This window comes from Choloepus didactylus, chromosome 2 (assembly GCF_015220235.1).
Source record: "Choloepus didactylus isolate mChoDid1 chromosome 2, mChoDid1.pri, whole genome shotgun sequence".
Lineage (NCBI taxonomy): Eukaryota > Metazoa > Chordata > Mammalia > Pilosa > Megalonychidae > Choloepus > Choloepus didactylus.
The window spans coordinates 197,826,968-197,848,247 of NC_051308.1; the positions used below are offsets into that span (position 1 = coordinate 197,826,968).

Here is a 21,280-nt window from a genome sequence, read left to right on the forward strand (position 1 = left end):
GACACATAGGAGAACTCAATCTGGTTCTGCCAGTGAGCTGTTTCCCAAGCATTCAGTCTCCTCTGCTCAGCTGGTATTCATCTACCAACACTGAACAACAGAACTTTTTGCAGTGACAGAAATGCTGTGTATCATGCTAATATGGTAACCGTTAACTACATGTGGTGATTGAGCACTTGAAATGTGGTATGACTAAATAATTTATTTTAAAATTTTATTTAAAATTTAAATTGAACAGTGCAGTATTGAATAGTTCAGTTCTATATAAGTGTGTTTGTTGAGATTTCAAATTACCATTTGATTATAACCTACTATAGCTATATACACTTGCCTAGATTAATTACTGACACAGACTCCTGATTATCTTGGATCCAATCTACTCTCTGCATAGCAACCAGAGAAGCTGACCTGGTAACTGACATGTTTCAAATTGTTCAGTGGGTTTTCTATCATCTCTATGATCAAGTCTTGCATATATGAGGTCCTCCAGGATCTGTCCCTACCTATTGGTACACCCACCCCTGCATTGCTCTTCACTTTAGATACACAATCCTTGTGCAAGCTGTCCCCATTGCCTCAACCACCTTTCGTCCGTGTACCACATTTTTCTTTGCTCAGCTTCTTCTACTTTCCCTTGGAGAGTCAGATCAGACACTCTTTCTTTCAGAAACTTTCTCTGAACGTTCCCGTGTCTCCTCTGCCTCAGACTGGCTTGTATGCCCTTCCTCTGGGCTCCCACAGCCTCCTGCATATGCTTTCGTCTATCAGAACATTGATCATGCTTGATTGTAATTACTGATTAAATTTTCTTTCCCTTCTGGGCTGTGAGCTCCTTGAAACCATGGACAGTATAATATTCTCCACTTTATCCTCTGCAGCTGCACAGACATTTGCTCAGAAGAGGGATGGGGATGTTCATTAAAGTGTATTATTGTAACTTTGACTAGGTTCTTTTATTTACTGGATTTATACTTGTCAAATGCATTTTCATCCATAGCCCCATCTGTGATCTACAGCAACTCTTTGATACAGCAGGGACTCTGTCTCAGTTTGTTGGAAAAAGAATGAGTTTAAGCGATTCGCCCAAGATTATAAAGCTAAGTGTCAGAGTCTGAATGGATCTCAGATCTTCAAACACCTTTTTTTTCTATTTCCCTCTACTAATGAAACTCTCTTGTTCTCCTCATCCCTTAGTGACCCCTCCCACACTGAAATTCTGACAGTGCCCATAGTCTTTACCCCATCATTAGAAGGTATCCATATTGATTTGTGACAGCTTGTATATTTTCATCTTGAAGTTTGCAAGGCATGGCTTATGAATTTTGAACTGTTCAAATGTGGGGAATATTTATTATGGATATTTTAGTGTAATTCCCTATAGATGATGTTCGTTTGTCCACTCTATTCCCCTGATTTCATGGCAGGTGTATGGACTGTTCCCCCATGCATGTTGTCAGCATCCCACCTCAAGAACTTTCTGGTCCCTCTCTGCTTTCCTGCTTCAGGATTTTCTCCCAAGCCCTAGAACCCTGCTTAACGCTGGGCAAGCATAACCAGGAAATGTGAGAGAATTCAAGATGGGGGATGGACAGTTGAGAGATGAATGCCTCAGCCTCCTTGATCTTCAATGGGACAATGCTGAGGCACGTTCTACATGGTTTGTCAAAGGGTCTCCCGTGAAATTAAGAAAAGTTACTTAATAAGCTTAAAAACACAGATTTTTCTTGGCTTTTAGCCTTTCCCTGTTACACTCTCCCCACTTCACTTTTGTTTCCTGGGGTTACCTTTAAAATAAATTACCAGAACCCCAGTCCTTGACTCAGGCTCTTTTCTTGGAGGAACCCAAATGAAGACACTCCTTAACTATAAGGCAAATTCTTTATAGACAACACTTTACCCAGCATTCTGTGCTATAACCACATTGAACTTTTTGCAGTTTCGCTGCGGATGATCCACACACTTGCACGCCTCCTGCGTCTTGGGTCATGTCGCTCCCTTTGCCTGGCACATCCTTTCCCCTTTGCCTGGCTGACACCAATTCATTCTTTAAGACTCAACCCGACTATTCACTTCTCTGTGAAGTCTTCACTGACAACTCCTCTCCTTTCCCTGACCTTCTTCAGTTTCGAGTTCCATCTCTATGATCCCGTAACACTTTGGAAAGTAGTTAACCTCCATCAGAGCCATTATCTCTTTTCCATTGTGAGCTCCTTGAGAAGGGGCCTACCTAGCAAGGTTCTTGTAGCAAAGTTAGGTGTTCAATAAAACCGGTAGGAGTGTGCCGCAGTGAATTTAAGGAGTCATTTTTCATAAAGCAAACATTTACTGAGGACCTACTTTGTGAGGAAGAGAGCATAATGCATGAAGCATTGTAAGCTCTGGGACAGAGGGATGCACAGGGGACTGTGGGAAAACAGAGCTGGTCAGAAAAGGAAAAGTTCGAGCTTGGTCTTAGAGGATAATGACGGTTCACCACCGGAGGGTGGAAAAGGGCATTTTAGCTATACCAAGAAAAAGAGAAACCTCTTCTAGAATTGGGGGCTGGTACTGTTGGAGAGTGGCGCAGGAGACGGAACCCAGTGGGCCTCTGCGTGTTTCGGACAGAGTGGGCACAGAGTTAATGATTCTCAATGCATTTCAGTTGAGGACAGGTCACCCAGCACCTCGACGAGGGCGAGGCACTCCAAGGGGAGAAACGTTTGGAAATCAAGAAACCTGTCCCAGGCCCCCAAAGTTCACTGTCAAGCATAGAAAACCATAGAAACCACAGAAAGTGCCACCCCAGCAGACCCGGTCCCGGCGCCCCAGAAGCAACCGAGCATGCTCAGTCGCTGAGACACGGTGACTCCCTTGCAGGATAGAAACGTAACAGAGTCGTAGCCCGCGGGGCGCCTGTTTCTAGAAGGAGGCTCGCGCCGCGGGGGCGGGGCCTTGTTACGCACGCTCTCTCCCAGCCCGCCCCCTCACTCCTGCCGCGCGCCGGTCTCTAGCTAGCGGGCTGCCCGTTGCCCTGGCAACCGTCGCGCCGCGTCTTCCTAAGAGAGCTCCTGTCAGCCCGCTGAGCCCACCGCCCGCTCCCCGCTGCCCTGCGGTCTTCGCGTGGGCCAGAGGCGGAGGGACAACTAAAATGGCGGAGCGGAGCCTAACGGCGCCCGAGGCAGGTCTGTGCGGGCGGTCGAGCAAGGAAAGTCTGAGGTAGCACGGCTGTCTTGGGCCTGAGGGGATAGGGGACTCAGGCAGGGCCCTACTCCTGAGAAGGCGCCCCGGTGCAATGGGCCTGTGAGCTCGAGGTCAGGGGTCAAGGGAGGGATACCTCTCTGAGTGGGGCCAGAGACCTAGGGGTCCAGGTGTCGGCGGAGGTGTGTGTGTGTGTGTGTGCGCGCGCGCGCGCGCGTACCGTCCTGAGGGAGCATGAGCCAAAAAAGGTCAGGAACCCGAGGAAAGGCACAGGTCCCCAGTCCTGAGGGGATCCTGTGGTGGGGGCTGATTTTAGGGGTAGGCTACCTCTTGAAAAGGTCTTACACAACCCCGCGGGAGTATGGAAGGGATCCCTAAAGGGATATGCTTTGGGGAAAGGAGAGGGCTTTGATACTGAGGAGGCAGGTGTATGTAGTGGGTGTGTTACCTTAATATAAGGCAGTGTCTTGTAATGGGTTTCACACAATCCTGACTGTTCGTTGGGTAGGTGTAGTGACCTTAGAGTCACTCCTGACCAGTGTACAAATCCCCGTATGGGTCCTCAGAAGGACAGGAGGCTTGAGGAGAGCCCCAGAGCCCCAGTCCTTTGGGAATCTAAGAAGGCTGAAGCCTGAGTATGAGTGTATATAGGATCAGTGATCTTGAAGGTCATTCAGATTCACAAAGGAGTGCATATCCACATCTCTATGGGTGGAAGAACTCTTAAAGGAGGCAGGGGAGACTGACAGGAAGGGAGACTCGGGATCCTATTCCAGAGGGGGCCCCTTGTGGGTATAGATGGGTTTGGAGAGATAGTGACCTAAAGTGTCTTACAGGGTCATAGAAGAGACCTGTAGGTGAGACCCTGTGTATGTGAGAGGGAGTTTGTTCCTAAAAGGGGATTGGGACTGGAGAACTGGAGCCTCAGTAAGGAGGGGTGGCATCCCTGTGTGTAGAAAATTGGTGGCTTTAGTGGTATGTGTGGTAGTGGTGATGGCAGTGGTATACAAATCTTGTATATGTGTCCTGATTTGGCATTGTGGTTTCAAAAGTGACCACTTGAATTACACAGGTCCTGCAGGTTTGGATGGGGGGTAACAGTAAGACTATACAAGGATTGGAACTGGAAACTGTATGAAGCCATCAGGAATGGCTCAAGGGACTATTATCTCTCAATGCCTGCATGGTCGCTCTCTCTGTCATGGCATTTCTTTTACTGAGTAGTTTCTCTACTTGTTTTTAAAATTTTAGTTCCCTCATAACTTGAACATGCTCATTCTTTTATTCACTCATCCATTCCAGAAATGTTTATTGCATGCCAACTACATGCCAGACACTAAGTTAGGAACTGGAAACTCCCTGCTCCAGATTCTTGTACCTTATTCTTCTTTTTATTTTTTCCCATAGCACTTATTGCCTTTGAACATTCTATTTACTTTGCTTATTATTTTGATTGTTTATTGCCTGTCTCCTTCCACTAGAATGTAAGCTCCATTAGGGCAGGGGTTTTTGTTTTGTTTACCAGTCAATCCCATGTGTCTAGAACCATACTTGTTGTATAAATAGGTTCTCGATAAACATTTGAGAAAACGGATAACTGAATGACTGAGCTTGTCTGGAGATTCAAGAAGCTTTCTCGGAGGAGGTGATATTTTAGCTGAGAGATGAAGAATGAGAGTGATTGGGTAAATGAAGAGAGGGGCAAAAAGTGGTCCAGAGGGAGAGAAAAACATGTGCAAAAACCCTAACACAGGGGAAAGCACCATGTGCTGTGTTTAAGGAACTGAAGGGAGGGAAGGATGACTGCATGCAGAACAGTGGAATGGGAATAGAAAGGTAAGATGTTGTAGGGCCATATAGGCTATGATAGGAAGTTTTGTCAAAAATCTTAAGAATAATGGGAAATCACAGAGGGCTTTTAAGTGAGAGCATTAAATAATTTAAATAATTAGAATTATTTAAAAAATAACTGGTTACAATGTGGAGAGTACGAGGATACAAGTGGGTATTGGGAGACCTTTTAGGAGGTAGCAGAATAGAAAGAGAAGGAATTGAGAAATATTGAGGAGATAAAATTAATAGAATTTATTGAAGGATGGGGATGAGGGAGAAGAAAGTATCAAGGACTACTTCTAATTTTCTAACTTGTATAATTTGACAGTTGGTGTGCCATTAGTAAGACAGCACTAGAAGGAGATCTAGGATAGGTTTGAGAAGGAAGATCAAGAGTTTGATTTTGGTCAAATGGTGTTTGAGGTATTTTTGAGACATTTAAGTAAGTGGAAAGGTTGACAAGGCACTTGAGTTTTCAAGAAAAGTCTGAGCTGTAGATTTTGGCATAGAGATAGTTACTAAGCCATGGATGTGGATAAAATCACACAGACACAGAGGGTAGAGGCCTGGGATGAAGTGTTGAGTGGCTGCAATATTTAAATGCCTCCCAAAGAGACTGATAATGTACAACCAGAGAGGTAAAAGGACAACCAAGAGAATATTTAAAGATAAATGGAATATTCAGTATTTTGAATTAGATTTAGCAATGGAGAGATCATTGGTAACTTTGATGAGAGGAAATTGATGAGGGTAGGAGCCAGCTCATTTTACTTCTGAATCACTATTAACTGGCTCAATCTTTGTTTCTTAATTGAGGCTTCAAAGAGAGAATTTGATTAACACCCATCATCTTTTCCTAACAGATTATGTCACGGATCCAGGCCAGTGTAGGATTGACTGTCTTGGATTAGATGTCCAGCTATGGCTGGGTAGTGTCACCTGGTACACAATATGGCCACCTGGTGATTTCTTGTCTCAATAGTAACAGCTAACAGTTATTGAGTTTTTATTATATGCCAGGCATTGTACTATGTGTTTTACATGTTTTAATCCACTTCAGCCTCATAACAATTCACTAAGGTATTACCTCCACTTTATTTGTGAAGTTTTGGCACAGAGAGGTTAAGCAACTTGTTCAAAATCTGTAAATAATTAATTTAAGATTGTGGTTTTCTATACTATTTTAATGTTATCTGGATTCATTATCTGGTTTTCTGTTTGAAATTATGACATACTATATACTGAAGAGATCATAGCCATGGTGAAAATTCCTGCACTACAGGAAATATCCATCTAAGCTAAGCATGCTCTAGCAAGGTAAAGTGTAAAGAACTGAGGCTCAGATTCTTGTTTGCATCCTGGTCTGTGACTTACTAGATGTGGACCTTGGGCTCAACTTTTACGATCTTCAGTTTCCTCATCTGTAAGTTAGGGATTATATTTGCAGGGTGGTTGTGACTATTAGAGATAATATGGCCAAAATGACCAATAAATGTTTTTGAATATAAAAACATTCCAAATGTATTGCATACATTTTACATATAAATGCAAGCCTTAGACAATACAATGATTAATATAAGATGTTCTTCCCTCCCATTTTTCTTAATTAAAATAATTGATTTGCTATTGGAAGAAAGACTCCAATGTAGAATTGCTGCCTGAACTATGAATCATGGGAAATGTCTCTGTAAGAGGTAGATTTTGAGGAATTTCTTGAAGGAGTGAAGGGTCACTGAAAATTTTTTTTTTCAGATATGCAGATAGTTCTGTAAGAAGATAAGAATTGCAAAAGGAATTTTGTTCTTGAAAAAATCTTGTACCTTAAAATGGGGACATGAATGCTTTGACTTTCTTCTTCACTGACAATTTGATTAATAATAATAAAAAAGAATACTATAGTTAACTAAATGTAGGAGTATTAGTCTTAAGCTAGGTTGTACCAGCTTCAATTTCTCAGCTTCTTCTTCCTTCTTTCTATCATTAAAAAAGCCTTTTAATTATTTGGTAAAATAATTTGCTTTCCTATATTACCAAGTTTATTACTTTTGTGGAGTCCCATATAGAACAGAAATTTTATAATGAAGCAGTCTGTTAAAATGACTCATGCCTTGATCATTTTCTCTGAAATAAATTTTTTTTAAAAAAAGCAATTCCACATGAATCTGAAATCACCCATAGACAGAATCTTGAAATTTTCAAAAGTCTAGAAATGAGAATACTGCTTGGTAACCTGTATTAGTTGTATGACCTTGGGCAAAATAGTTAAATTTGTTTGGCTTTATTTGTAAATGTGGATTATAAAACCTGCTTTGCAGGCAATAAAATATGGAAAATGCAGACCTTATACTCCCAAAGAAATTGATGCTTAATTTTTATATGCATGTGTGTGTGTGTATATGTTTCCCTAAAGCCTTAATTGTAAAATCACCTTTAAAAAAAAATCCTGATCCATAATTTGTTATCTGGCAGTCTTGGTGATAGATATATTTCAGAACTCACCTTTTTTTTTTTTTCAAATTTTAGAAAGGTAATACAGCAGTACTGTAGATTACATAATATTCCCAGTGAAGTATGGCATAGTCTCTGTAGTCAAACACATTAATATCATATTCACTCTAAGTGAATAAAGATCATAAACTTCATAAATAGCTTTATATCAGTTTGGGTAGGTTTTGCTGCCAACTTAGTTTTGGTGCCAAAGTTATAAAAAGGCATAAAAAAAATTAGAGATTTGAGGATTTTGGCATAGTGGAAAAGGGAATATGGATTTACATAATTTTATCCCATTTTAGAGATATTTTTAAAACTTCAAATTATTTTATTGCTTTTATTGCTTTTATATATTCTGTAATGTCAGCAAAGTTAGCTTTATTAAAGATCCCAAAAATGCTGGGCCAGAAAACGCTTTTTGATTCTGTGAAGCTTATGTGCTCGTTTCTTTTAAGGATCTCTGATAATGTTTGTATTTCTGAGATCTGTGAATGTTGTACTTGGCTATATTCTCAGCATCTTGGCTCAGTGTCACTTTCAATGATACTAGAGAATTGTGTATATTTAGAAGCTCACAGGGTATCAAAATTTTGCATACATATTCTTAATAAAATCCTGGCTTTGTCTTTGAGTCATTTAAGAACAACATAGTCTTATGTGAGTTTAGAGTATTTTTATTAATTGTTAAATTTCAGCAGTGGAGTAGGTGCTAATTTTAGTATTGATTTAAGGAAAAATTTCATTCTTAACTCAGTTTGCTGTTTCTGATTATAAAAAATTATTATAAGTGTGAAAGCTTGCGATATTTCATTGATAGTGTTTACCATATGGAACTATGCTAATCTTTGCTTTTTATACTCCCAATTTATTTAATGGGACCCATAAAAGAAATTTCTTTTTTTTTTTAATCTCTAAAGGAATTTTTATTTGTCAAACATATTTGAGAATTATTGTTTGTGAACCTCTAAGTCTCTAGACAGGTTTCAAAATAATGTACTTACTTGGTAACTGAAAGAAAACCAAACAAACGAACACAAAAGGATTCCTAAAAATTTTAAATGGGATTGAAAACTAATGTATAGGATTAACAAATCCTCAATTAAAACTTCCAATAATGTTATGGAATTTTTGGAGGGAAGGGAATAGGGAAAACACTCTGTCAACAATTGTGGTTTGCTTGCCTTTTTCCAGGACTTGTAGAAGTCACTAATATTAGTATATTACTCTTTGTGTAATAGCTCTGTGGAAGAAAACTACTATGTTGTGAACTGTTACCCACTTTAAAAATTACTCATTTATTCAACAGTATATACTGGATACCTACCATATGTCAGTCATTATGCTGAACTCTGGAAATTCAGAAATGTGTTAGGCAAAGCCCCTGCCTTCAAGGAGTTTCCATCCTAGTGAAGGAGGAATAGAATTAGAAAATAACTATCCAGGCAATGACAGAGTTGTACACAGAATTCTGAGCCCTGAGAATGGTTCACTGTCATCCTGGGGGTGGTGGTCGTGGTAGTCCAGGAAGGCTAAGCTGAGTCTTGAGTGACAAGGATTTAGTCCAGTGAAGGTGGTAGGCAGAGAGATTGGGAGTGGACAGGAAGAATGGAGGGCAGAGAAGGCAGTGTGCACAGGAAAGTTTCAATAAATTCTCTCCCATGAAAATGCATACTATGTGCAAACACACAAAAATTTGAAAATGATTTCAAGAGGTATTGTGTATCCCCCTGAAGCGCAGGTTAATAAATCCTCCTATATTTATTAATAGTGAGGTAACATTAAAAAATGTAAAATATTAGAAATAGGAATGTTTTGGTGGAAAGGGTTTAAACAGATAACATTTGTGCTAGATCAGGGTCAAAGCAAATGCTGGCTGCTAAAATACTTGGTGCTTTAGTTCACTAAGGCTGCCAAAATGCAATATACCAGAAGTTGGCTTGTTTTTAACAATTTTTAAATGTCCAAATTAAGGCATCAATAGACAATCCAGTGATCCTGGACTCCAGCACATGGCAGTGTCTGCTGGTCCTTTTCTTCCGGTTTCATTGCTTTCAGCTTCTGGCTGTTGCATCTGTGACTTTCTTTCTGAGCTTCTGTGTCTTGTTTCTTTGTCTTCTGTGGCTTTTTTCTCTGCTTGTCTGTGTGTCTTTTTCTTTCAGCTTTTTTGTCTTTCTCTCTGTTTTATCCTCTTATAAAGGACTCTAGTAAGAGGATTAAGACCCATCTGGAGCGTGCCTCAACTGAAATTGCCTAATTAAGAAGTCCCACCCCCAACAGGTTTATATCCACAGGAATGGATTAATGGTTTCTTTTTTTTTTAATTTTAATTTTGGAATAAATTCAAACTTACAGTAACAGTTGCAAAAATAATACAAACCCCATACACAGAACTCCAGCATACCCCAACCCCCCTTCACTGATACCCCGATATACCAACTTTAATATTTTGTCACTTTACCATTTCTTTCTTTCCCTCCTTTGCTGTCTATCATCCATCCTCTATTGCTCTGTCTTCTGAACATATGAGAGCAAGTTGCACACATCCTTGAACAAATAATATAATTCACATATACATTTCCTATGAACAAGAATATTCATTTATGTAATCACGATAAGTGTAGTTAAGAAGTTCAAGAAATTTAACATTGATATAAAGCTTACATCTGTATTTCATTTTTTTCTTACGTCCCAATTGTGTCCTTTTGAGCCTTTTCTCCTCTATTCTGAGATCTCATCCAGGAACATCTATGGCATTTAATTGTCAGTATCTATTTAGACTGTCTTTTTTTTTTTCAATTGTGGAAATATAAATACAGCATAAACTTCCATTCCACCCCCTCCCAAGCATTCCATTTAGTGGGATTAATCACATTCACAATGTTGCAATGCCATCACCTTCCCACCGTCCATTACTAGAAATTTCCCTTCACCCCAAACAGAAACCCTACCCTCATTTCTCATTAACTCCCCATTGCCCCTTCCCCCACCTCTCTTAACCCATACTCTACTTTTCATCTCTATGATCATATTCTCTGATACTTTTTTTGTGTTTACTGTGGGGCTTAAATTTAACATCTTGTCTATTAATAATCTTGTTTTCTTTGATACCAACTTAACTTCAATAGGACACATAAACTATGTTCCTATACTCCTCCATTCCCCCACCTTTATGTAGTTCTTGTCAAAAATTACATCTTTTACATTGAGTCCAAAACCACTGATTTATCATTATACTTTATGTATTTTAGATCCTGTAGGAAGTAAATAGTGGAGTTACAAATAAAAAATGCAGTAGTGTTTGTATCTATATTTACCATGTGATCTTTACTGGAAATCTTTATTTTGTTATGTGGTGTGCCAGTTTGAATGTATTGTGTCCCCCAGATGCCATTATCTTTGTGGTCTTGTGGGACAGACGTTTTGGTGCTGGTTAGATTTGCTTGGAATGTGCCCCACCCAGCTGTGGGTGGTGACTTTGGTGGGATACTCCCATGGAGGTGTGACCCCACCCATTCAGGGTGGACCTTGATCAGTGGAGCCACATAAAACATGCTGACTCAAAGAGACTGAACGGAGTGCAGCTGTGAGTGACGTTTTGAAGAAGAGCAAGCTTGCTAGAGAGGAACGTCCTGGGAGAAAGCCATTTTGAAACCAGAACTTTGGAGCAGACGCCAGCCACGTGCCTTCCCAGCTAACAGAGGTTTTCCGGACGCCATTGGCCATCCTCCGGTGAAGGTACCCGATTGCTGATGTGTTACCTTGGACGTTTTGTGGCCTTAAGACTGTAACTGTGTAGTGAAATAAACCCCCATTTTATAAAAGCCTATCCATCTCTGGTGTTTTGCATTCTGCAGCATTAGCAAACTAAAACATGTGGTTTCAGTCAATTGTTTAGTGTCCCTTCCTTTCAACCTGTACAGTTCCCTTTAGCGTTTCTTATAGGACTGATCTACTGGTGATGAAGTCCCTCAGCTTTTGATTATCCGGGAATGTTTTCATCTCCCCCTCATTTTTAACTTCCAGGTGTTTATGAATTTTCTAAGTGTCTGATGATTATTTACTTCTATTTGTATTCCATTGTGGTTAGAGAATGTACTTTGAATAATTTCAATTTGTTTTTTAAATTTATTGAGGCTTGTTTTATGTCCCAGCCTATGGTCTTTTCTGGAGAAAGTTCCATAATCACTAGAGGAGAATGTGTATCCTGGTGATTTGAGATGTAATGTTCTATATATGTCTGTTAAATTTCTCTGTATCTCTCTCCTTTCTTTGTTTCTCTGTCGGTAGGGCTCCCTTTGGTATCTGAAGTAGGGCAGGCCTTTTATTAGCAAAATCTCTCAGCATTTGTTTGTCTGTGAAAAATTTAAGCTCTCCCTCAAATTTGAAGGTGAGTTTTGTTGGATAAAGTATTCTTGGTTGGAAATTTTTCTCTCTCAGAATTTTAAATATGTCATGCCACTGCCTTCTCACCTCCATGGTGGCTGCTGAGTAGTCACTACTTAGTCTTATGCTGTTTCCTTTGTATGTGGTGAATTGCTTTTCTCTTGCTGCTTTCAGAACTTGCTCCTTCTCTTCAGTATTTGAGAGTCTGATCAGAATATGTCTCGGAGTGGGCTTATTTGGATTTATTCTATTTGGAGTTCGCTGGGCATTTATGCTTTGTGTATTTATGTTGTGTAGAAGGTTTGGGAAGTTTTCCCCAACAATTTCTTTGAATACTCTTTCTAAACCTTTACCCTTCTCTTCCCCTTCTGGGACACAAATGAGTCTTATATTTGGAGTTTTATTTTATCTATCATATCCCTGACATCCATTTCAATTTTTTCAGGTTTTTTCCCCATTCTTTCTTTTGTTCTTTCATTTTCTGTTCTTTGGTTATTGAGGTCTCTGAGTCATTGTTCAGCTTCCTCTAGTCTTGTACTATGAGTATCCAGAATCTTTTAAATTTGGTTAACTGTTTTTTTTATTTCCGTAAGATCATCTGTTTTTATTTATTCTTGCAGTTTCTTCTTTATGCTCTTCTAGGGTCTTCTTCATGTCCTTTATATCCTGTGCCATACTCTTCTCCATGTCCTTTATATCCTGTGCCATGGTCTTGTTGTTTGTCTTTAGTTCTTTGATTAATTTCTCCAAGTACTGTGTCTCCTCTGACCTTTTTTTTTTTTTTTTCATTTTTATTGAGATTGTTCAGATACCATACAATTATCCAAAGATCCAAAGTGTACAATCACTTGCCCCTGGGTACCCTCATACAGCTGTGCATCCATCACACTTAATTTTTGGTCAATTTTTAGAAACTTTTCATTACTCCAGACAAGAAATAAAGTGAAAGATGAAAAAAGAAAAAAAGAAAGGAAACTCTAATCCTCCACTATTGCTAACCAACCCCCCTTAATTGTTGACTCGTAGTATTGATATAGTACATTTGTTACTGTTTATGAAAAAATGTTGAAATACTACTAACTGTAGTATATAGTTTGCAATAGGTATATAGTCCTTCCCTATATGCCCCTCTATTATTAACTTCTAATTGTATTGTCACACATTTGTTCTGGTTCATGGAAGTGATTTCTAGTATTTGTACAGTTGATCATGGACATTGCCCACCATCATAGGATTCAGTTTTATACATTCCCATCTTTTGACCTCCAACTTTCCTTCTGGTGACATATATGACTCTGAGCTTCCCCTTTCCACCTCATTCACACACCATTCAGTGCTGTTAGTTATTCTCAACATCTTGCTACCAACACCCCTGTTCATTTCCAAACATTTGAGTTCATCCTAATTCAACATTCTCCTCATATTAAGCAACCACTCCCCATTCTTAAGCCTCGTCCTATATCTTGGTACCTTATATTTCATGTCTATGAGTTTACATATTATAATTAGTTCCTGTCAGTGAGACCCTGTAATAATTGTCCTAATGTGTCTGGCTTATTTCACTCAGTATATTGCCCTCGAGGTTTTGTCATCAACCCATTTTTTTTTTTTTTTAATACGGTTTTGTTCACTCACCATACATTCCATCCCAAGTAAATAATCAATGGTTTTCTGCATGGTCATACATTTATGTGTTCACCACCTTCACCGCTATCTATATAAGAGCATCTGCATTTCTTCCACAAGGCAGGAGGGAGAGTCAAAGAAGGTAGAGAGGCAAAAGAAAGAGGAAAAAAAAATGACAGCTAGGAAGCAACAAAAGGAAAAATAACCTTAAATCAAAGTAGAATAACGAATCAGACAATACCACCAATGTCAAGTGTCTAACATGCCTCCCCTATCCCCCCCTCTTATCTGCATTCACCTTGGTATATCACCTTTGTTACATTAAAGGAAGCATAATACAATGATTCTATTAGTTGCAGTCTCTAGTTTATGCTGATTGCATCCCTCCCCCAGTGCCTCCCCATTTTTGACACCTTGCAAGGTTGACATTTGCTTGTTCTCCCTCATAAAAGAACATATTTATACATTTTATCACAATTGTTGAATACTCTAGATTTCACCAAATTACACAGTCCCAGTCTTTATCTTTCCTCCTTTCTTGTGGTGTCTCACATGCTCCCCACCTTCCTCTCTCAACCGTATTCATAGTTACCTTTGTTCAGTGTACTTACATTGTTGTGCTACCATCTCCCAAAATTGTGTTCCAAACCATGCACCCTTGTCTTCTATCACCGTGTAGTGCTCCCTTTAGTATTTCCTGTAGGACAGGTGTCTTGTTCACAAAGTCTCTCATTGTCTGTCGGAAAATATTTTGAGATCTCCCTCATATTTGAAGGACAGCTTTGCTGGATACAGGATTCTTGGTTGGCGGTTTTTCTCTTTCAGTATCTTAAATATATCACACCACTTCCTTCTTGCCTCCATGGTTTCTGCTGAGAGATCCGCACATAGTCTTTTTAAGCTTCCTTTGTATATAATGGATCGCCTTTCTCTTGCTACTTTCAGGATTCTCTCTTTGTCTTTGACATTTGATAATCTGATTATTAAGTGTCTTGGCATAGGCCTGTTCATATCTCTTCTGTTTGGAGTACGCTGCGCTTCTTGGATCTGTAATTTTATGTCTTTCATAAGAGATGGGAAATTTTCATTAATTATTTCCTCTATTATTGCTTCTGCCCCCTTTCCCTTCTCTTCTCCTTCTGGGACACCAATGATACGTACATTATTGTACTTTGCTTCATCCTTGAGTTCCCGGAGACGTTGCTCATATTTTTTCATTCTTTTCTCCATCTGCTCCTTTGCATGTAGGCTTTCAGGTGTTTTGTTCTCCAGTTCCTGAGTGTTTTCTTCTGCCTCTTGAGATCTGCTGTTGTATGTTTCCATTGTGTCTTTCATCTCTTGTGTTGTGCCTTTCATTTCCATAGATTCTTCTAGTTGTTTTTTTTTGAACTTTTGATTTCTGCTGTATACATGTCTAGTGCTTCCTTTACAGCCTCTATCTCTTTTGCAATATCTTCTCTAAACTTTTTGAACTGATTTAGCATTAGTTGTTTAAATTCCTGTATCTCAGTTGAAGTGTATGTTTGTTCCTTTGACTGGGCCATAACTTTGTTCTTCTTAGTGTAGGTTTTAATTTTCTGTTGTCTAGGCATGGTTTCCTTGGTTATTCAAATCAGGTTTTCCCAGACCAGAACAGGCTCAGGTCCCAGAGGAAAGAAATATTAAGTATCTGGTTTCCCTGCGGGTGTGTCTTAGAAAATTGCTCCACCCTTTGATGCCTCAGGTCACTGTGCTTTTCTGCCCAGCAGGTGGCGCCTGTTAGCCTATAATTCTTGACTGGTGTGAGGCGGTATGGCCGTGTTCCCCCAGGCTCTGGGGTCTGGTTCTGAATGGAAAGGGCCCCACCCCTTTCCTCCTAGAGAAGACAGAGCTCCCAGGTGGAGGTCATTAGCATTTCAATGGTCTCTCTCTCTGCTTGTGCTGTCTCTGCTCTTCCCCGAGTCACAGCCCTGGAAACTGAAAATGACTGGGGCTTTCTCCACTGAGCCAAAAAAGAAACAGTCCCCTTCAGACCCAGTCGAAGGCGACCCTCCGGCTCCCCCAGGTCAGTCGTCACCCAAAGCCTCTGTCTGTTTTTGGGGATGCGTACCTGTAGTGAGCAGTTCAGACTCGCTACTTAAAACCCCAGTTGGAGCTCAGCTGAGCTATATTTGCTTGCTGGGAGAGAGCTTCTCTCTGGCACCACGAGGCTTTGCAGCTTGGGCTATGGGGGAGGGGGTCTCACGACTTGGATCCTCAGGTTTTACTTACAGATTTTATGCTGTGTCCTCGGGCATTCCTCCCAATTCAGGTTGGTGTATGATGAGTGGATGGTCTCGTTTGTCCCCCCGCAGTTATTCTGGATTATTTACTAGTTGTTTCTGGTGTTTTGTAGTTGTTCCAGGGGGACTACTTAGCTTCCACTCCTCTCTATGCCGCCATCTTGCCCGAGTCAATCCTCCTCTGATCTTTTGATTTGGGTGTCTGGGTTTGGGTTATCCATATTGTCTGGTTTTTTCATATGCTTTAAAATTTTCTGTTGTTTTTGGGCTCTTGGCATTTGCTTTACTTGATAGAGTTCTTTTAAGATATGAAGGATTATTCAGATACTGATCTCTTATTTGTCAGATCTACAGTGTGGTGTCGTACACTTTCTCTAACTAACCAGCAGATGGCATCCACAAATCACCTATTCCCCTCAAGTCAGTTCTCCCCAACTTTGTCTTTGTGGTGTGTGGGGGTCTGGTTCTTGTGGGGTCCAATTGGTGCACCAAGTTTCGATGTGTCGTTGGTGCTGTCCGCCCTGAATGTGGGGCATGTGTCTGAGCAGTTAGGGAGGAAGGGCAGCTTTAATAATCAAACCTCCCAGGTGTTCCTGGAGATTTAAGGCTGTAGCAAGAGTCTAAACCTTCATTTCAGTCTTGCCACAGATTGTCTCTGCTGCTAACCCACAAGTCCTTGGTATTGGCATAGGGTCCCTGGGGTTTCCTGGTGGGCTCCTCTTCCCAGCCGTGCCCTCCTAGAGCCTCTGCTGAGGGAAGGCTGTGCTACATCACAAGTGCATGCCATCCCTCAAGGGAAGCCCTGGGCCACTGGGCGGCGCAAGGGCGTTCCCAGCCTGCTGTAAAGATGGCTGAATGGGGCATGTTAATTTCCCCCTTTTCGCACAGCCTCCGCCTTCCCAGCTGTGGGACAATTAGCTGTGGGTGCGCGAAAGGATATTGTCCACGCCTGATATTGTGGTGTGTGCGTGGTGTTGCCAGAAACACTTCCCATCACACTGGGTCCCTTGGTGCAGCTCTTGGCTGTGGCTCCGGTGCCGGGCAGGAGCTTTGCCTGCCTGCCGGGAAGATGGCTGCAAGGGGTGTGGTTTTTTTCCTCTTTTGGCTCACCTGTGCCCTCCTTGCTCTGAGGCAACTAGCAGTGCATGTGCAAAAGGCTATCTTCCACACCAGATATTGAGTTGTTCGCACAGCCCTTTCTGGCCATGCTTCACTGTGTGGTTCTCGCTGCTGTATCTGCAGCCACTTTTGGGTTTTTTTAAAAAAGAACTAGTCCGCCTCCAAATGCCAACCTCTGGTTTCCCCACACTGCAACGTGGCTGCCTGACATTCAGCAGGCTCACTCACTCGTTTCAGAATGCAGACTCCTGGTTTCACCAAGTACACAGTCTTGCAAAAAGCTTGTTGGTTTCACCATGTAGTGCACGGGGGCCAACAGCTGGTGCATTGCTGAAACTGGTGTTCTGGGTCACTTTCTGGCCTCTATCTAGTAGTTTTCATGGATGTGTTTTTTTGCCCTGTCTCTCCTAGCTGCCGTCTTAGGTTTTCGGAATGGATTAGTTTTAAGAACATGATCTTCTGGGGTCCATTCAGCTTCAAACTACCACACTCCACCCTCTGGACCTCCAAAAGACATGTTCTTTCCATATGCAAAATACATGCATTTATCTCAATTTCTCAAAAGGCTTAAATTATTTCAGAAACAATATTAAGTACAAAATCTCATCAAAATCAGTTACAGGTACAGTCTGTCCTTGGGCATAATTTTCTTCTGGCCATAGACCTGTGAAACTCAGAACAAGTTATCTGCTTGCAATAAATAAAGGAGGGACAGTCATAAACATTCCCGAATTGGAGGGAAAACAGGTGTCATGGGTCCCAAATAGTTCCATAACGCTGCAGGGCATACTTCATTAGATTTCAAGGTCTGAGAGTCATCTATAGAACATGGCTTTCTCATCCAGGCTTGATGGAGAGGCAGCCCTACCCTTTCCAACGGCTTGCATAGTGTCAATGCTCTCAACTCCACCCTCACCAAGCATTTGGGTGATGGCAGAACTCTAGGCTCCACCCTCCTCAAGCATCTGGGTGGTGGCTGGACTCTCCTTAATCTCTGGGACACAGGCTGCAACCCCTCAGAACATTGGTAGTGGTCGGACTCTCCCCAATCCCAGTGGAATGTGCTCCACCCTCTCTGAAGATTGGGATGGCAGCATTCTTCCTAAACAACGGGGTGGAAGGCCCACTCACTGCAAGTGCCGGGGCATACTCATCCTTTCTACAGACAGGTGGGCTCACTGTCTCAGCCCCACGAGATGTTTTCACTCCAGACCTCAGCTTTCATGGTTCTGCCTTTGAAGTCATTTTCCCTTCAATTTGTCTCTTTTAGTCCAGGCTGGCTATGGTTCCATTCATATAGATCTCACAAAAAGCTTGTTGGTTTCACATGTAGTACACAGGGGGGCCAACAGTCAGACTTTAGGTCTTTCCACAAATCCTTTCTGGATAACTGCATTTCCAATTCTGGTTCACCCTGAAATGGCTGACTTGTTCCATGTTCAGTTAAATCCTCACAGGAGGCACTATTCTCTGTGGAGTTGCTTTCTGGGAGCTCAGAATTTTCCAAGCCATCAATTTCTGGTTCCTTTATGCCTAGGAGTTCAGTTCTCAGCTTATCCCTTTCCTCTCACATTTTACTGTCAGTTACAAGGAGAAGCCAGGCTGCACTTTCCTCACTTAATTTGGAAATCTCAGCTAAATCTCCAAGCTTGTTACTTTTAAGTTCTGTCTTACATCCAACATCAGGATTCAGTTTTGCCCAATTCTCTGCCATTTTAAAACAAGGATCACCTTTCTTCCAGTTGGCAATGATACATTCATTATTTCTGTCTGAGGCTTCTGTACTGGGTTGAAGCTGTGATGTACGCCAGAAAATGCCAGGTTCTTTTAAGCCATCCCTGTGGGAACAGACCTATTGTGGGTGGGATCTTTTGATTAGGTTTGCTTCAATTGAGATGTGACCCAGGCCATTCAAAGTTGGTCTTAATCCTTTACTGGAGTCCTTTATGAGAGGATAAAAGGCAGAGACATTTAGAGAGAGTTTTGAGAGAGAAACAGCTTGGAGATGCTAAGAGAGAACCCACAGACACTCAGAGAGAAGGCCACTGGAATCAGAAGCTGAAAGCAATGAAATCTGGGAGCAAGGGAACATCAGACATCAGCCATGTACCTTGCTATCTAACAGGGGAACCCCGGATGCCAGCAGCCTTTCTTCAGAGAAGGTATCCTCTTGTTTATACCTTAATTTGAACATTTTCATGGCCTTAGAATTGTAACTTGTAACTTAATAAATTCCTGTTATTAAAAGCCAACCTGTTTCTGGTATATTGCATTATGGCAGCTTTTGCAAACTGAAACTGCCTCCGTGGAAGTAACTTTAGCGTCCATATTTCTACCAATAATCTCGAGAAAGCAATCTAGGCCTTTTCTATCAAGCACCTCACAATTTTTCCAGAATCTTCCCCTTATCCATTTATAAAGCAGTTTTGGTATTTGCAAAATCAGCAACCCACTCATGGTACCAAAATCTGTTTAAGTTTGCTGAAGCTGCTGAAATGCAGTATCTTTGAAATTGGATGGCTTTTAACAAGGGGGATTTATGAGTTTACAAGTTTAAAGTTCTGAGAATTTGAAAGTGTCCAAATCAAGTCATCAACAGCAATTCTGGATTCCTCTGTCACTTGCCAAAGCATGTGGTGGTAATCTAATGGTCCGTCTCTCGTGGGTTTTATTGCTTTCAGCTTCTGGCTGGTCTGTCTGTGGCTTTCTTTCTGAGCTTCTGCACCTTTTTTCTCTGCTTCTGTGTGTGTCCTTTTCTCTCAGCTTCTTTGTCTTTGTCTCTGTTTCATCCTTATATAAAGGACTCCAGTAAGAGGATTAAGATTCACTGGGGCATGGCGTAACTGAAATAATCTAATCCAATGGTCCTACCCACAATAGGTTTATACCCATAGGAATGGAGTAGCTTTAAGAACATGATCTTCTGAGGTCTGTTGAGCTTCAAACTACCACACTTGGTTCATCAGTTTATTTTATAATTATAGCTTCTTTGTAGTATACCTTGATTTTGCCTCACAGTAGACCTGAGGAAAGAATATAAGGTTACATAAGTAGGTTCAAAGAGATTAGGGTTATATGGCTGGAAAGTGGGTCTTTCTGACTCTGAAGCCCGGATTGTTTCCATTCTTGCTCTCCTGTAAGTTGAAAAGACATGTATAAGATTATAGACTATAGTAAGGGAAGTGTGGATTGTTCTCCATATTTTGAGTATTAGAGGTTTACCAGAGTCACAACTAGCAAGAAGAGAAGCCAGAACTGTAACCCAAATTTGTTGTTTCCCTGGTCACATTGTTCCTTGGTAAATCATAATAGTTTTCCCTAAAATGGAGACAGCTAAAATATTCAAAGATTATGATAATGACCTTTAAAAACAATGTTATTTATTTTAGTATGCCACCCTAGGACCTCCTTTCTATCAGGCATTTTTTATGTATCTTGATTAATTCTCACAAAATCTTTCAAGGAGTATAATTATCTCAATTTTACAAATGAAGAGATTGAGCCTCAGAGAGGTTAAGTGCTATGGCTAAGATTACAAAACCAGTAAGAACCAGAACCGCAACTGTAACCCAGGTCTATCTGGCTCTAAGTCCATACTGATAGGACAATTCTGCTCTGCCTTCTAACTTTATTTCCTAACTTTAAGATCTCATTCCTGACTGGAGAGGATGGCTCCCAGAAGGATTTGTAATAACATGAAATTTCTTTCCTTTGAGGAATAGTTAGTACATACATTAATTTTCAGACAAATATATTAATTAAACAAAAATTGAGTATTTATTTCTAGTTATTCCAATCATGGGGTTAATGAAGTCTCTCATCTTAGACATCTCCATGCACTTATCTAGTAAATGAGTGCATAGTCATATGGACAAAAAAAGCTATTAGCACATACTTGCCATGGGTAACATTCAGCAAATAGGCATTCGATAAATAATTATGGGTCAAACAAATGAAAGCATTTTTTTAGGCATACAATTTTAGGTTTTCAGTAGCTCATGGTGTTGAAAGCTGAGGGTGTTGACACAAATAAAAAGGAAATATTAGAGAAACTTGACATTTTATAAACAAAATGTCCTGTTTGAGTGCAACACAAATAGAATTGGTGAACTGGGATTGGCAGAAGTTCAATGAAAACCTCATTTGGAGGTGTCTGTCTCTTTAGGCAGCATGGCACAATAAATAAGGCATGGATTTTGTAATTAAACAGATAGGATTTAAAATCCCAGTTCTACCACTTAACTGAACCTCAGTTTTATTCATCTTTAAAATGGTCATACTAATTCTTTTCTCAATGGATTGTGAGGGTGTGTGAAATGCAAGTGAAAGAGTATAAACTCTCATAATCAACTCATTAGATTAATTGGTGCCTTCCATTCCATATTTTTATG

The 21,280-nt window shown here is 40.7% G+C and overlaps 1 protein-coding gene across 3 annotated transcripts in view; it reads left to right on the top strand.

The window, feature by feature from the left end:
* The first annotated feature begins 3,016 nt into the window (after positions 1-3,016).
* Positions 3,017-21,280, top strand: part of AGBL4 (ATP/GTP binding protein like 4) — a 1,783,169-nt gene continuing 1,764,905 nt past the window's right edge. For all 3 annotated transcript variants that reach the window (XM_037827269.1, XM_037827268.1, XM_037827270.1), the window contains exon 1: positions 3,017-3,161. In XM_037827269.1, the coding sequence (XP_037683197.1) occupies positions 3,128-3,161 (34 nt within the window). In that variant the 5' untranslated portion in view covers positions 3,017-3,127. The remainder of the gene's footprint in view (positions 3,162-21,280) is intronic.